This window comes from Colletotrichum abscissum (genome assembly GCF_030869225.1).
Source record: "Colletotrichum abscissum strain IMI 504890 chromosome Unknown Scaffold_63.1, whole genome shotgun sequence".
NCBI lineage: Eukaryota > Fungi > Ascomycota > Sordariomycetes > Glomerellales > Glomerellaceae > Colletotrichum > Colletotrichum abscissum.
Window position 1 is genome coordinate 62,519 of NW_026850507.1, and position 17,643 is coordinate 80,161.

The window sequence follows — 17,643 nt, forward strand, 5'->3', positions numbered from 1 at the left end:
CATGACAAGACCTCAGCTGCCAACTCTGGTCAATTCTGCATCACATCTCAACGCACAAGGTCGGAAGCGCAAGGCAGACAAAATATCCGTACATTGTAACAAATTAACATGCTGTAGCAAAAGAACTTGTTCGTCGCAAGGGGTCAATAAGCTTCCAATCGCCAAAATAATCACTACGAATAGAGGAGGTAGTAATCTCAAAGCTTTACGCCTTGCCCGTGTCACTTTCTTCATGGAGGAGCACATGGCCAGAGCTTGCTGCACAAAGGCGGATACGGGAATGGGAAAATCGGGCAGATGAAGTGATCATCCCGCCGGCTGAGACATTTCGCCATTCTGGTTCAATCTTCTGTATTCGTACGAGATACGAGATATCGATTATCAACAGACTCGACTTCCTCAATCCTCCAGACCTACCATTTGCTACAGCGTTCAACCCCAAAGTTGACGGAGTCCAATGGGCCAACTCTTCCCCCCGGTCCGCGTGATGGTCTCGGCAGATGATGCCTGTATTCCCTGTCAGCATTAGCCGCAGACCTGCCTTTTCGGGGATCGCTCCGCTAGTGCAATGGGACGACCTTATCGATCTGGTCTTCATATCCGGGCGTGCCTTGCATGGACCACCGCTCGAGTTCTCAACCCCCAAAATCCCCTATTCCCGCATCAGCACAGTGAGGCAACTTTCGGCTACCTGACTTGGGCAAGTGGAAGAAGGAGAATGTCAGGCTGTCAGCGCACCAGTCGGGGTTAAGACGGCTAATGACACTTTCTGCTTAAAGAAGGCTACAGGATTCGTAGACTGCCATTCGACTAACGTGGTACCAAGCCATTAGCCAACAGTCGCCAAGAGGCTTAGACACCTGCTGTTGGTGTGAACCCGAACTCCTTCAAGAAGGCGGTTCGACGTTTCGCGGGAAGGCTCAGCCACTCAGCTGAGCGGTTCGGTCCATGCCGAAGTGATCCATGATGCGTTGATTAAATGACAGCTTGGGTGCAACGTATTGGGGTGGTACGTGAAGCGTTGCTTGCGATCACGACGACATGGCTTGGCATTAGAGATGAAGCCATCGTATCCTGAAAAGGGACGTTGGAGATGGAAAAGGTAAATGTTTGGGTTGCTTACGATTGCACAAAACAATGTCATGCGAATAATTCCTCAAATAAAAGGTAATAGCCCCCAATAATCCCGGTGGCAATTACCATCTTAGCAGAAAGCAAAGCAAAACTATAAGTATCAAATATCACGTGAAATCTGGATGTACAAGACCTAACGCCCCTATCGAACCTTACAAATCCTTCAGTAAACCACCGAGTAGTCCAATCAACCTTTCGGCAGTATCTTCAGACACCTTCGTCGATGCTCCGAAGACTCCGATGTCCATTGCACCCGTATTGATCGAGGCTTCAATATCGAGTGCGTCCTGTAAAACGTTAGATACCATGTTTTGTGATTAATTTCTAGCTAAATGGGGGCACATACTGGAAAGGCGTCTTTGACCGCATTGTTCTTCAGCCAGCGTGCCGAACACTCTTCGGCATCATTGCTGCTGCTGCTAGCTTCATCTGTCTCGCCGAGATTGTGAATTGGCTCCAGCGAAACGTTGCCGATCTCCGGCATCTCACTGCTGTCTTCACCGAGGTGGAGGAAGTTGACAAAACAATCGATCTCGAGCCCAGTCCAATCCTTGATCTCCCAAAGTCCGACAGCTGCATGAGAAGAAATGTGATGCAAGTCCTCTTGAACATCCTTGGCAATCCGGAGGATGTCAATATCTGCTGTCAGAGACACCTTGAGCGGCACCAAGTTGAGCGTGGGGAACGTGCTGGCCAATTCCTTGGTCGATGATCTATTAGCATAGTAGATACCAAAGACAATGTCTCTCGTTCCCTGACTTCTGAACTTTTGGAGTGCTTTTGCTGTGGCGGCGAAGAAAAGCGCCGGTAGTCCAACGCCGGCTTGGGCAGAACGTTTCTGGAGACGGCCAACTTCCGGGACAACCGAGCGTTTGAGAAGAGCAACTCGGCTCAATGAGACAGACTGATCTGCGTGACCATCGCTCGTCGACTGGTCAACACCGTTCAGATACTTGGACCAGAACGCCTTGTTGTTCTGCTTGACTTCAGTCGCATGGCTCGAAGCAAGGAATGCCCTCCATGAACCCAGATCAACTACTATATCAGAAGCTTCCGACTGAATTGTTGCCTGCAACTTCTGCATGAGAGCCGGCAAGCTGAAGCCGTCGTAAAGAGAATGGTGAATACGTAACTTCAGTGCCCACGACTCGTTGTCTTCTTGCTTCGTACTGAGTTGCACTTGCGGGTAGCATTGTTTTGTTTCCGCGGTTGAACGTTGTCCATCAATGACAATCCGCTTGTGGGGTCCGTCAATATCAGTCCGCAATATGATCTGGACGAAGGGCAGTGATCTTTCGCCAGTAGCGACCAAGCAAGTTCGGAGAATTGGCTCAGAGTCCACCACAGCAGCCCATGCTGACTGCAGTTGGTCAATCTTGACAGACCCCTTGAGGCGATAAAAGAATTCGGGATAGAAAACACGACCATTTGCGTTCTGCCACGCGGAGACCATGTAGACTTGCATCGGGAGTGGTGCCAAAATATCCTCGACACACGACTCGGACAAGGCAGCACTGGAAAGCAGCGCTTGCGTGTTGATAGAAGTGGGTAGCTTGTATCTGGATGCAATACCCTGCGTTTCTGGTGCAGCATCAAAACTGGTAGGAGTAGCTTGGGCATGCCGGGCCATCTCCTTGATTGAGCTGGAAGTTAAGAGCGCGCGAACGCCAAGGTTGATACCCTCTTTGCGCAGAAGCGCCGCCACTTTGATGGCGCTGATAGAGTCTAGACCCAGGTTGTAAAGGGTGTGGTTTTTGCTGATTGACTGGACTTCTACATTCGCTGCTCGCGAGAGTACTCTTCGTATAGCGCTCTCATCTGGTGTCCACTCAGTATCATCTCCAGATGGCCTCGTTGTTGGTGTCGATCCCGAAGATGAGGGCGTCGTTGCTTTGGAGTGGAATTTTGGCAGTTGACAGATAGAAACCTGGTCACCCTCAAAGCGGAGAAGATTGTCTTCAGGTGTATTGACAATGAACATCAAAGATCTGTCAAGCTGATGAAGTAGCTGCTGCGTCATCTTTTCAGACACAAAGGCATTCTGTCCAGCAATGCGCCAAACAAGTGTATTGGGGGTGACCTCCAACTCAGCACAGACAGCGAAGTCGGTTGCGGAAGACCCCTGAATAGACTTCATGATCTGGACGTCGTCTGGTCCTGAGTTGGGGCTCTTCTGGAGGATGAAGAGAGTATTGAAGAGACGCCCGCCCGCAGCGCTCTGGGCTTTTCGCAGAGGGTAGTTCTGGAACTCCGTGATATCGCTCATCGTCTCTTGAAGGTAGCGCAAGAAGCTCGTAGTAGAGCCGTGGAGGAAGCAACGGACTGCTACAGTGTTCATTGTCGGGAACATCAGAGCTTGCGATTGTTCAGAGTCTCGGCCAGCAAGAACCACACCGAAAGTGACCTCAAGAGACTGGATCAGAGTCGCAACTACCGATGCCCAACACGCTTGACCCAAAACCTGCAAGCTGACAGCATAACGTTTGCAGAATGCAGTAACTTGTTCCTGCTTGATGCTAGAGATAGCTTCCGTACGGTGAGTGACGTCCCTTGATAGCTCGTCAGAAGATTGCCTCTTGGGCAGCACAGACGGCTGAGTGTTTGCGAGATATTGAGACCAAAACTTCCTTGACTGGTCAGTTGGTGTTTTTATCAGGTTTCGCAGGAACGGCTCAGTAGGCGGGCGATCAACCGACTGGCCTCGATAGGCGGCAGCAATGTCTTGGTGTAGCAAGGCCAATGACCAGCCATCGTACAGAGCATGTGAAATCGATAGAATGAGCAGAGACCTCGAGCCCGTAGATAGGAGGGATAATTGGAGTAAGCTGCCTTGCCCGTTCGCGGCTTGTGCAGTCTCCTTGTGGTGTTGGATGATGGTCTGCGGCTCGTTCTGACCATTTGCTTCATACTTGCACAAGGCCAGTAAGCAAGAATCTGACTTTAACACAACCTGGGCAAAAGTCTGCTTCACGTCCGGATCCTCAATCTGGACGAAAACGGTTCGCAGTATTGGTGAGCGTTCCACGGTCTGCTTCCAGGCCCTTTCAAATCTGTCAAGGTCTAGTCCATCGGCCAGCTCCAAGATGTCATGATTGAAGTACTGGAGAAAGTCTGACTGTAGCATGTCTCCGATCATAGACTCCTGCAGAGGGGTAGGAGGCAAGACAGCCTCCACGTTGTCTAGGTTGAATTGAGTTGCTTCCACTGCTCTCCATAAGTGACGCTTGAGCTCATCGAAGCCCGACTGGCAATCGACCTCAGTTTCAGTTGCCTTCTTATCCTTCAAGATTTTGGACATCGCAGCGATCGTTTGCGCACGCATAAGTTGAGATAAAGTGAGCTCATAGCCGATGTGTTTGAGTCTTGCAGAGAGCTTGACGAGATCAATGCTGTCAAGACCTAATTGAAGCAGCGCCATGTTCTCTGTGATGCTGTCTTCGGAAGCACCAGCCAGGGCGGCAATCTCCTTCCTCAAAGCCAAGGCAGTTGAGTTCCACTCAAAATCTGACAGGCTCAAGTCAAGCTGGTAATCTTTCGAGATCTCCCCATCAACGGACTCCGGTCTTGAAGTCAGTGGTGTGCGGGGAGATGCCGCTGTTGAAGCCTCCCTGGAAGGATTCGCGGTAACAGGCAAGGAATGAGTGGCCCTGGATGTCACGTCGACCATGGCGTCATCAATCTCTTCAAACAAAGAGCTCATCGTCAAATCGTCGGCTACATCTCTGTGCGCGACAATTTGGATGCGCAACTGGCCGTCTGGGGTCGCGGATGCTTCGAAGGCCAGGGGGTAGTCAGAAACACTGTAGTCGTCCATGACGGACCACATGCCAGATGGCTCTGTGGATGGAGGTGTCTGGATCTGGAACACGAACAGATTCTCGAAGATGGGAAGGCCTCTAGACTTTGTGCACCATTTTTGAATGTTGCGTAGCGGCACGTGCTGGAATTGCAGCACGGAAGTGTTGAACTCATGACATTTCTGGATAAGGGATAACCAAGTGTCACCCTCTTTGAGGCCAGCATAGAATAATAGTGTGTTGAACAACGGGCCGATGGTATTCTCAATCTGTTCCAGATCAATAGATCGGCCAGAAACAATGACTCCAGTAGCAGCGTTGCCTGGAAAGTGCTTTTTGATGACAGAGGTCCACAATGCAAGCACAACCGACTGCAGGGTGACGTTCAGAGATCTACGCAACGTCTCCAGATTGCGTGCCGAGTAAGTCTTGGTCTTTGTGATGATACCAGCAGCATCTTCTGAGCGCAACCTAGGAAGGGTATCGAAGGAGCAGTCACTCAGATGCTCAACCCAGAACTGGCGGCTAGAATCGTAAGTTGCCAAAGGACCATGAGCGAGGGTGTCCAGAAAAGATGGAGGTGTCTCGTGTTCTTGGTTCAAATACTCAGCAGACACCCATCGAAGCATGGATTCGAAGCTTGAGCCGTCGTACAGCGCATGGAAGATGTGAACAACAAGGACAGTCTCCTCGCCCAGTTGAGTAACAATCAGCTCCAGAGGATTTGAAACATTCCTGCTATTCTGATGTATTAGGTCTGGAAGAGCACTGGAGAGTAGTGACTCGAGCTCGGCGGGGCTACGATCACGGAAATCTTTCCATGAGAGCTGAGATGACTTGACTGCGACTTGAGCAAAACCAGCAGGTGTTTGGATGAAGCTGGTTCGTAAGATCGCATGCGCTTTCACCATGTTCTCACAGGCGCTCTTGAGCTTGGCAATGGATACTGCTGGCGCAAGCTTGAGGCGGAACGCAGTGAAGTAGGCACCTTCGTCCTGATCTGACATGAAGCGCGAAAGCATTCCTTCTTGAAGAGGCGTGCATGGTGCAACGTACTCGATGTCTCGATCATCCTTCAATCCAAGCTCTTGGACGGCCAAGGACCGGTATCTGTGTTCAAATGCGTGAATGAGCTGGCGTGCCTCTTGGACACCACTGCTTTCATTCGAAGACTGACTCTCTTGCAGAGTTTCGGCCAGATCTCCCAGACCTGGGTTTCGAAGAACGACCTGGGGCGACGCTCCAATAAGACCATTCTTGCGCAACTGGCGTGACAACCTTAGGGCTGAGATAGAGTCCACGCCGAGGTCAAAAATATTGCTCGATAGAGATATGTTCGTGTCATCTCCAAGGAACTCTCTCGTCGTTGATAGGACCAGGCGCTGAGTGTCATTGACTGGCTCAGAAGCTGCGCTTGAAGACGGTGACAGTTGCACCAATTTCTCAGGGGTGAGCGTGCGGAAAAGTTGGTTGAGCTGCTTGATGTCTGCCTTATTGTTTGGAGAAAGAGGTATTCTTGGAACCTGGAAGATGTATGAAGGAACCATGTATCCCGGTAGAGTGTCTCTGCAGGCTTTCCGGACAGAACGGACGAGGGCTGCGGTATCTGTTCCACTCAAGACCTGCAGTTCGTTCTTCGAAGCACTCGTTGACTTGCAGCTGAAAAACGTGACCAAGAGATCCTTGTCGAGACTGCCGTGCTTGGTCACCAAAGTAGCGACATCGCTAACCTGACGAACCCGAGTTCGAATCGAGTGGTTAATCTCCCCTATTTCCAGGCGTTGACCTCTCAGCTTGACTTGGTCATCAGCACGGCCAAGGAAGTCAAAACAGCCATCGTGTAGTACTCTGACCAGGTCTCCAGTGCGGTAGACACGTTCACCATGTCTTTCCAGGAAGGGGAATCGTTCCTGAGTCAATTGCGGTCGCTTCAAATAACCCTTGCCAACAAGTTTTCCGGAAACACAGAGCTCTCCAACACCGCCTTTCATGACCGGAATGTCCGTGCCTGGATGCAACACGTAGGATCCAACGTTGTCGAACTGTTTGCCAATATTCAATGCTCTGCCGTTCTGTGGTACACGTTGATACATGGTGACCCCGATTGTTGCCTCAGTCGGACCATATGCGTTGTAGATCACACCAATAGGGCCCCAAACATCAAGAATTTCCTGTTTGAGAGCCTCTCCTCCAGTGATGAAGACTCCTCTTGACAGACTTGGGACCTCAACTGGATCAAGAAGACGAGCCAAGCTAGGCGTCAAGTCAATGTGCGTAATGCCGAGGCGCTGAATCGTACCGGCAAGGTCGTCAAGAATCAGATCTCTGGGCGCTCCGACCAGAGTCATCCCCACCGACCAACTCCAGTACTGTTCTAAAACAGACACATCGAAGTGGAACGATGCGAACTGCAACCATTTGGACGTCTCATCCCAGTGTCCATCAAACAGCCTCTGGAATGCCTTCATGGCCTGGACTGCGTTCTCGTGAGTTATCTCGCATCCTTTGGGTGTCCCAGTGGTGCCAGAGGTGTACAGACAATAAGAATTGTCTTGCACGCTTAAACCTTTCGGGGGATTGAATTGTCTTGGCTGGTGACTCAGTGCAGTGTCGTCTATATGAATGATAGGCTGCTCGACGGCAAAGTCGATATCAACATTAGTCAATAATACCAAAGCGCCAGAGTCTTTGAGAATGAACTCCTTTCTCGCTTTGGGAGCCGACGGATCCAAGGCTAGAAAAGCGCAGCCTGATTTGAGAATTCCAAGAATCGCAAAGCAGGCCTCCGGGCACTTATCAAAGTGAATTGCGATAGTCTCGCCGACTTTTGCGTGAGGTAACAAAACATGCGCGACCTGGTTTCCCTTCTCATTGAGTTCCCGGAAAGACCATTGTCTAGAGATAGGAGTTTCGCCATTGAAACCGGTCACAAATTCCAGGGCAATCTTGTCAGGATGAGTCTCAGCCTTGGTCTCGACAAAGCTGTGGAGGAAAGGTTCGTTGGAATAAATCGTAGGCTCCAGGGGAGGTATGATGGAGAAAATCGACGGATCAGTGGTCCATAGGTCATCTGCCGTCTGCTCGGGGCACTGGACGAGATGCCTTAGCACTGCGTCGAATTGGTCCAGCAAATGAATTGCCTGAGTCTTGGGCAAAATATCGGTTTTGAAGGACAGACGCAGTTGGATCTTGCCTTCGGGAAGCGGTTCGACTTCAAACGAAACTGAATAATCCAAGTTGCCCTCATCGCTGACAACTTCCCATGGGAAACCGGGAGCGTCGTCAGTTGGCATTCGTTGATACACAAGTAGGGTATCAAATACTCTCGTGTTTGGATACCCAAGCCATCTCTGAACTTGTGCCAAAGGGGCATTCTGATGCTTCAGAAGCTGATTGTTGTAGTCAAGCATCTGTTGAACAAGCTCAGAATTTGATGATCTATTGTGCGCGATGACAGGCAGAGTAGTGATGCATGGGAGAACGATGTTCTTTGTCTCATCGCTCAGGCGACCAGACAAGACGATGCCGAACACTACATCTTCTTCGCCTAGATATGCGGACAAGATACGAGTCCAGGTGGCTTGCAGGACACCCTGAATTGATACACCGAGCCTCTTCGCGTTTGCGGACAGTTGGGTGAAGTCCACACTGGAAAATCTCTTTACAACCATCGATTCCGGAGACTTTTCCGTCAGGGGTGTCAAGGTAGGGAAACGGTTGACGACAACTTGAGCAGTCTTTTGCTTCCAGAAAGTTTCTGCTTCGCTAGTATCAAGAGAAGCCTGAAGGATTTCCGAGAGACCATTCTCAATAGACAAGTGTTGGACCATGGGTCTTCCGGAGATGTATGATGACAGATCCCGAAGAAGCAGCTGCAATGAGTATGCATCATAGAGCGCATGGTGAATAATCAGATGCATTGTCACGCCCGAGGTCGCTGATTCGAGAGCTAAGGCCCAAGGGGGTTGCTCCATTGAGCTCAAAATTTCGTGCGCAGTGTCTAGTTTCCACTTTGTGACACTGAACGACTCGGGCGCATTATTGTAAACCGTGAGACGAAGGTGGCAGCGTGTGGACGGGATCTGCACCATTGCAAAAGAGGCATCTCGATGTTGTGTGGAGATGAACCCTGTCCTCAGGATCTCATGGTGGTCGAGCAAAGCAGTCCACGCCTTCTGAAGTAAATCAACGGAAATGTCTTCGTTGAGCGCAAAAGACATGTAATTGAGGTAGTCTTTACCCTCTGACTGGATGAAGTCGTTCAGCATAGCGGATTGTAAAGGCGAACATGGTAGGATCTTGTCGAATTCACCAGCCGAAGAGTCCCTGACTTCTCGGTCGAATTTCGTAAAGTTATATTGACGGGTATTTTGCGCGGGTACAACGTGTAGTCGAGTGGCCAGTCTCGCACAAGTAGGGAATTCGATGACATCCAAGGCAGACAACCCCAGACCTCTCTTGCGCATCATGGTTGCAAGTTGTACTGCATTGATGCTGTCAAGGCCTAGCTGGAAGATGGTTGTGTTTCTGCGAATGTTTGAGGCTGGAACCTGCGAGAGCTCGGAGATGATCGATCGGAGCTGGTCTTCATCTTGGCTCCACTCTTCGGTGACGGAAGCTACGTCTGCGTCTGATTTCTCAGTTGTCTCTGAAATCTTATCGACTTTGAGACGTTCAAGGGCCCGCCTTGTCCCTGTCGCCAAATGATCTCGCGTAGGAATACTGGAAGCAGGGTGGGTCGCTATGTGCTGAGCAACAAACAAAAACGTGTCGAGCAGTGCAACGGCTGCTTCTTGTGTCATGAAAGGACTACACTTGAGGTTAGTCCCCCCTTCTTCATGCCAGCTGACGGTCCGGAACATACCTGTTAGAGTGAAGTGTAACGATCATCAGGTCACGGACCGGAGACGGGACCAATTCGCAAACGAGAGGTACCTGTACATTTTTCATTAGCTCTTTCTTCCCTCGCAAAAGTTCGATCACCCACAAAAATTAAGACTTACATCCATGGTTCCATTATCCTCAACTAGTTCCCAAACACCAGAAGAACGATCTGGTTTCGGTTGCTGAAGGAGGAGAAGAGAGTCAAATAGCTGTCTACCACTCTTCGAAACCTGGTTTTGAATTGAACGCAAGGGGGTAAACTGATGCTCCAATAGACGAGGATTGATGTTCTGAAATGTCTTGAGAAGCGCCGCGCTTTCCGTTGATAGGGGTACTTCAACTCTGACAGGCAAAGTATTGAAACAAGGAGCGACTAAACGGTCAATGCCATCCACTGCCAAAGCCCTGCCGCTCATGACGTTTCCAAAGCAAATATCTGACTCCTCATATACCAGAGTCAGAAATACAGACCATGCTGTTTGGAAGTAGGATAGCACTGAAACACCCAAAGTCTTGCACATAGCTTGCATTTGGCCGAGGGACATGACAAGCGGCTTCGACGTGACAATAGTCGTGGATGATCCAGGAAGCTGAGAGCCCCCAGCTGAGAGAATGTGCTGAGTGGGCTTGAAGGCTTCGAAGTGGCTCTTCCAGAAACTGCTTGTTCCGTCGGGTGATTGAAGAATCTCTGCAAGAATAGGCTCGTACTCCAATGGAGCCGGGAGAGTCTTGCCGGCTTCGAGCAGCTCAACCTCCGCAAGAAGTGCCTCCATTGCCACGCCGTCATAAAGAGCATGGTGGCATGCAAATGAGAGATAGACATCTCCTGCTACCCTGAGGATAGCGAGTGAAAGTGGTGGGATTTTTGAGTCCACTGCACCGGGCAACCCTTCCACGTGTTGACTGGCTGCTTCTTCTAGACTGTCTACCTCGATCAGGCCCCACGTCATGGGCACAGAGTCTAACACAACTTGCGCAACGGCACATTTTGAGTCTCTAGTCGACACAAAACAGGTCCGAAGAATGCCATGCCGGTGGTGCATATGCTCCCAGTGCCCCTTCATGTCTGTATCAGGAATATGTAGTCTGAAGATCATCTGGTTTGAGTAGGATGACCCCGTCGTTGACGAAAGCATGGCCTCTTGCAGCGGGGTGCACGGTAGAACTGAAGAAACCTGTTTTCCCTCTTTCGCGAAGTCTCGCTTTACTTCGTTAACGAATTCCCGAGGTAACGGCGTGGAGACACTAGAAATTGTGCTTGAGGAGGTAATTGGTGTATTGGCAAGTATCTCCTGGGCCAAGCGAGCTATGCAGCCTGTCCGAAGGATCATCGAAACCGGCACCCTTCGGCTGAAAGAAGCTTGTAGAGACCTGGCGAGTGAAATTGCGAATATAGAGTCTAGCCCAAGAGCAGAAAAAGGCTGCCATCGAGCAATTTCACTTGCTGCTACATTGGTTGTCTGGGATACCGCCGCTCTGATTGTGCGTTCCTCATCAGACCAGAACTTTTCATCTTCCTTCTGCTGGAGAGAGCCTGCAGCGCGGCCGACGTAGTTCCGATCTAAGCCGCGGAAAATTGCTTGAAGCCTGGCTTTGTCGACCTTGCCACTAGACGTCAACGGCACAGAACTTATTGGGACCAGGTAGCTCGGGACCATGTAGGCGGGTACGCGTGATCTAAGGAGGCTGAAAAGGGTGTTGTTTGCTTGGAACAGTCCTTCGTCGATAGGCAAAGTCCTACAGTCAGCATGGGATTGTTGCGCGGGTACATAGAACACAGCTAATTGAGACGCGGTTGTAGTTGCGTTGCTGACGATGACTACTGCGCTTGACGTAGCAATGCTTGAATTCGTGAGGATGCTGCCGATTTCGCCAGTGTCAATCCGCTGTCCGCGTAGTTTAAGTTGGTCATCCATTCGTCCAAGTACCATCAAAGATCCATCTGCAAGCATCCGTCCCATGTCGCCTGATCGGTAGATTCTACCGAACTGCGGGTGCTCGAGGAACTTGGACTCAGTGAGACTCTTCATCCCTAGATAGCCAGCTGCAACTTGGTCTCCTCCAAAGCAGAGCTCGCCGACACAGCCAATGGGAACTGCTGCGTTCGCTGTAGAGCCGAGAACAAAGGTTGAAGTGTTGTCAAATGAGAACCCAAGGTGGTCGATGAAGTCTCCAGGCTTCATCCTCTTGACGGTGCAAATGTTTGTGGTTTCAGCTGGGCCATATCCTATAAAAGTGATTAGCTCAAGGTCAAAGCCTTCAAAGCAGTGTGAAGAATACCTTGATATAGGAAGCCGGTCCATTTCTCTGCAACATGTGCAGTCATGGGTTCGCCGGCAGTAGCGAGGAAATTAACTGCGGGCACATTGCGAGGGTTGACTAAAGACGCAACCGTCGGGGTCATGCTGAGATGAGTGCATCCCAAAAACTGGATGGCACGCTCCAAGTCCCCAAAAAGGGTATCGTTGGTACCAGAGCACAAACATGCTCCAACCTTCCAAGTAAAGAAAATCTCAAAGACTGAGACATCAAACGCCTGTGAACATGCTTGCAGGAAACGAGAAGCGTTGCTATGGGGGTATATCCTGGACAAAACATCCAGGTTGCTCATGATGTTCTTCTGTGTGACTACCACGCCCTTGGGTGTGCCTGTGGTTCCAGACGTATAGATGACATACGCTGGTCGCGAAGGGTCTGCCGACAGGCTCAAATTATTCTCCGTGGTGCCAGCCGAGTCGATTGACAGGGCGTCCACAAATTGACAATTGGAGAGATCGTCTAAAGTTGATGAGACGCCCGCATCGGCAACACAGACTGTAACCTCTGCTTGCGTCAAAATGAGCCGGACTCTGTCATTCGGGGTGGTAGGCAGGAGAGGCAAGTATGCGCAGCCAGCCTTAAGAATACCCAGGATGGCGGCATACAAGCAGATTGATTTTTCCATAATTATGCCCACAATGTCGCCCTCTCTCGCGCCTAGCTTATGAAGATGCCTCGCGATCTTGTTAGCCGAGGTATTCAGGCTACTGTACGATATGGTGTCAAAATCTCCTTCGTCAAGAGATCTTGCGAATCGGATGGCTGTGGCATCGGGTGTGACAATTGCTGTGTGCTCAAACATTGCCGCTAGGTCCGGGACCGTGGAGAGAATTGCAGGATGGACGTTGAAGATGGAAGTGAGCCCTGGGGACAGTGATTTTCCGATAGTTTCCACTTGGCTTTGAGGCTCTAGTATCAGGTGTGAAACCACCGAGTCCAATTGTTCCATCAAAATCTTGGCGTGTTCTGTGGTAAATGCGGTGGTGTGGTATGTCAGGCGACAAACCAAGCTCTCGGCGGAAGGCTCAACTTCAACCAGAAGGCTGGTCTCTAGAAAGTCCTGATGAGATATTTCCCGAACATGACCATGTTTTGCTTGCTGACTGTAGAGAGACTCTTGGTAGACGAACAGCACATCGAAGAGGGCATCTCCGAGGTTCACGCCTGCGATTCTCTTGATGTCTGCCAACGGTAACACGCCGTGTTGTAGCGCGCCACGGTTCATACCCTGGATGTGGCGAACGAGGTCGACAATTGTCGCAATCCCGGCGAAGTTGACTCTCAAAGGCGTTGTCATGATACAAGGTCCCATGATGCGCTCAATGCTAGTTACCGGAATGGTCCTGCCTGACGAGACTGAGCCAATGACAACATCCGTCTGTCCTTGCAACCCGGCCCAAAGCCATAACGTAGCAGCTTGAAAGAAAACTTGAGGGTGGCATTGAAGCCGTGTTGCGGTCTCCTCTAGGGCGCTTTGCGAAATGTGCATCGCTCTAACTGCAGTCTGAGTCTCGACGGTATCAGCAGGGCGACCCATTAGACGCGGTAGATTATGTCGTTGCCAACCAAGCAGATGATCCGCCCAGAATTCACGCGCCTCATCCATGCGGCCTCTGTTAGCAGGTTCCGCGTAAAATCTGGAAACGTTTTGGAACTGCGGTCTGATTTCGGGTATTCCACCGTCGGCCATTGTGGAAAAGTCTTTGATCAACATGTCGGCTGACCATCCGTCGTAGAGGGCGTGATGCATATGGAAGAGCACAGTTGGCCCAAGACCTTGTTGACTTTCCAGAATTTGGACTCTGAGAGGACGCAAGTAATTCTCATCAGAAGCTAGACAATAACTCTCGTCCAGTTGGGGGACAACTTGAACAGAAGACTGAGGAAGCTTTCTGTAGACGATTTGTGCGAACTTATCATCACACAATACGAACCCTGACCGTAAGATCTCATTGTTCTGTGCAATCTGGTACGTCCACTGCAAAATTTCCTCCGTCGTAGTCTTTGCCGGAAATCCAAGCTTGATCCAGTTGCAATAGGCCTGTGGATTGATAGATGTCTCTGCTAGCATTGAGTTTTGCAGCGGTGTGCACATTTGAAAGCGTGCGATGTCGTCTCTCAGGGAAGTCAGGTCCGCTCGTTGCTCCAGCACCTGGTCGATGTGTATCTCACAGGGATCCTTGAGGCCGAGCACGCGGTCTTCTTGGTCTGCTGTCGAGGTTGATCCCGATGCTTGTACAGAGGTGAACAGGGCTGAAAGAGTCTTGGAACTGAGGATGTCCGTTGCTGATGTTCGAAAACCGCCTTCCCGTAAAGCTGAAGCAAGTCTGATAGCCTTCAGAGAATCAATGCCTAGGGATGCAGGCGAAGCCGACGGAGAAATTTGAGAATCAAGAAAGTTTGATACAATTGACAAAACTTCCTGTTCTAGTGGGCTGGCCGCTTCGAAGTGGCCTTTGGGTTGCGATGGTGTCGGTATCGTCGTTGTATACTCGTTCTTGAGTTGTTTCCGGTCCACTTTGCCTGAGGGCAACCTTGGGAAGCATGTCTTGATGACGATGTCACCGGGGACCATGAAAGACGGGAGCCATGTACGGCAAGTGTTGAGAATGTCTTCCACATAGTCACCCGGGGTAAATCCTTCATCAATGGCGCAAAAAGCAACTAGAATCCCACCGAGGACCATGGCAACAGCACTGTGGCAACCGGTGGTCCGCATTGCCGCTTGCTCCACTTCGCCGAGCTCAATTCTCTGGCCGCGCAGCTTGACTTGCCCGTCTGATATCCTCCCAAGGCAATCCATAGTTCCATCTGAATTTATAATGGCTTTGTCTCCGGTGCGGTAAACGCGGCCGTAAGGAGTGTCGATAAATGCCGCATCCGTCTGTTCTTGCCTGTTGAGATAACCGTTGGCGAGTTGATATCCTCCTACGACAAGCTCCCCGAGCTCCCCCTTCGGAAGTATGCTGAAGTTGAAAGGGGCGCCGTCTTCGGGGATAGCGACGACAAAGCACGAGACTGAATCCAGAGGAAATCCGATATTCGAAGAAGAACAAGCCGTAGGGTATCTTGGTCTCAGTGTGCTACGAAGCGTTAGTTTTCACGGCGCCAATACAGACATGCAATGACTTACCAGTGGATTGCAGCCTCGGTTGGGCCATACATGCCCCATAGCATGCTGTCCGAAACGTCGCTGCCACCAAACTCGCGAATAACGGACTCTGTCAACATCTCACCAATCGTCAGAAGGAGCTTTAGACAAGGAGCGTTCTGACGCGAGCGAAGGAGACTGCCAGCGACTGTAGGCGTCAACTCGCATGCGTCGACCTGCAAAGTCCTGATGACATCAGGAAGATCGTTAAGCATGCGACCACGATCGCACGTAACTAGTGTTGATCCACGAAGAAGAGGGAAGAAAATTTCGAATACTGATACATCGAACGTCGGCGAGGCAAATTGAAGGAAGCGCCTGAATCTGGGAATATGCCGATCATGGGCGAGAAGACTCTGTGTTGCAGCGTCGTGCGAGACTCCGACGCCTTTTGGCGTGCCGGTTGACCCAGAAGTGTACATGACATAGGAAAGATGTTGAGGCTCAACATGCCTGATTGGGAGACTCGGCGATGAATTCGGATCATCAGTGACCTCTTCGTCGACGACTAAGACAACCCTCTCTGGATCGTCTCGGGGGATCTTTGATGCCAAGTCCCGTGTGACAAGAACAACTTTCGCCGATACGTCTTGAAGAATGAATCTGACTCTCTCGGGAGGTGCATCTAGATGCAAAGGGCAAAAAGCACCGCCGGCTTTGAGGATAGCCAGCATCGCGATATAGAGATGTGAGCATTGGGGGATGAGTATCGGTATAACAAAATCATCCGACACGGAGGATATCGCAGCCAAACGAGAGATCCGAGCTGCTAGGGCATCCGCGGCATTATGGAACTGAGCGTAGGAGAGAGTCGACTCTTCTCCATGGCTATTGAGTGAGTGAATCGCTGGCAGCGATTCATCTGATGTAAGCTGCACAAGCTGGTGAAGGAGGCGAGGTCCCGGGGCCCGAGTTGGATGAGGATTCAGGATAGAGAGCTGAGGCTCCAGCTCAGCGTCGGTCATGTTGGCCTCGTCGTCTTTCAACAAGAAAAGATGCTATTCCCAAAGTGATGAGAAATTCTCAGTAGCTCTTCTACAAAGCTATGGGAAGTGGTTCGATGCACAAAGCCCTTGGTAAACCATAGCATTACAAAGGGTATCCAGGTATTAGTCGGGGCCCTCTTTTCAACGGGAAGGGCACGACGGTCAATGCGCCCGAGCCCAGATCAAGATGGACCTGCAGCTAGAGGTCCAAGAGACCACGCGCTGGGACAGGTCTTCGTCCAATAAGACAAGTGATGATTCACAGATCCGGTCATGTAACGGCGTGGTTCCTCAGTTGGGTGCTGGGCAACATGCCATGGGGGTAATGCGAGGGGTTGACACGGGGTCGGCTGCAGGTCTCTTGGCCTGTAAGATTGCAGCAATTACTCAGCCTGTGGGAAACGTCGAGCGATTCTGCAGCACAATCCAGAAAGGTCGCCAGAGCTTCGTGTGTCGATGATGAAATATGGAATCGTTCATTCGTGGATGATGACGGCGTGTTGGCGCGAGCTGCCTAGCTCAAGACGGCTCGGCCCTGTGCGTAGGGCTATCTGTGACCTGTGCGTATGTCGGGCGTGTGACGACTCCCGGTGCGACGGTAGACTGACAAGGAGATACCGGAGATGAGGAGCGCTGCAGAATAAAGATATGGATTGTTGGTAATCTATGTACCACTGCTTGTCTCTTTGTATGGGCGTATATGCGTGTGTGTGCGTACCTATGTGCGTGTGTGTCCGTTGGCTGAAGAGCTTTATCACAAGCGCAGACTAGACAAGCTACCGCGCTTGCAGCACACAAAGGAAACGACCAAGAGACTCCCCCGCCCACCCCGAGCGGATCCTGATGTGGCTGACGGGGGGCAGCGTCAGGTGTGTTGGTCGCTTTGGGCGGCTTACACACAAGTTCCTGGTCACCATCCGTAAGCTTGAATGGTTATGACTTGTGAGATATTCATCCCACGCTCCTTTACAGGTTTGTGGCAGGATGGACAGGTTTGAGGCCAGGCATCGGCCCTCCAAATCACTGAAAGGGAGGACCCAGATGACGGGGGGCATTTCCGGCGCTTATGGCGTCATGGCTTAATAGAGCTCGCCGCGCTGCCCGAGGCCCGAGGGCGAAACGCCGCTCTTTGCTACGATTTAAGCTTCGACGGCCCGTTCAGTGCTCTCTGGCTGCCTCAACCTGGACGGCGTTTACTCGGATGTGTAACGTAAGACCGGAAGTCTGCAGACACGACTACCGCTGCAGTGGCGAGCCTGCACGGCATGCCGATGGCCGGCAGCCTTATCCGATCTTGTGGTCAGGCAAAGCTCTTGACAGCTACTGTGCACTACGGAACCCGTTGTTCGACATGCATCCCCGTCCGCATTTG

The 17,643-nt window shown here is 51.0% G+C and overlaps 1 protein-coding gene across 1 annotated transcript; it reads right to left on the bottom strand.

The window, feature by feature from the left end:
* Positions 1-1,286: 1,286 nt before the first annotated feature.
* On the bottom strand, positions 1,287-16,250 carry CABS01_15174 (amino acid adenylation domain-containing protein; the record flags this gene model as incomplete). Its single annotated transcript, XM_060548510.1, has 6 exons — positions 1,287-1,421; positions 1,481-9,740; positions 9,796-9,866; positions 9,935-12,042; positions 12,096-15,217; positions 15,268-16,250. The coding sequence occupies 6 exons, from the start codon at positions 16,248-16,250 to the stop codon at positions 1,287-1,289; spliced, it is 14,679 nt and encodes a 4,892-aa protein (XP_060392054.1).
* Positions 16,251-17,643: the final 1,393 nt, after the last annotated feature.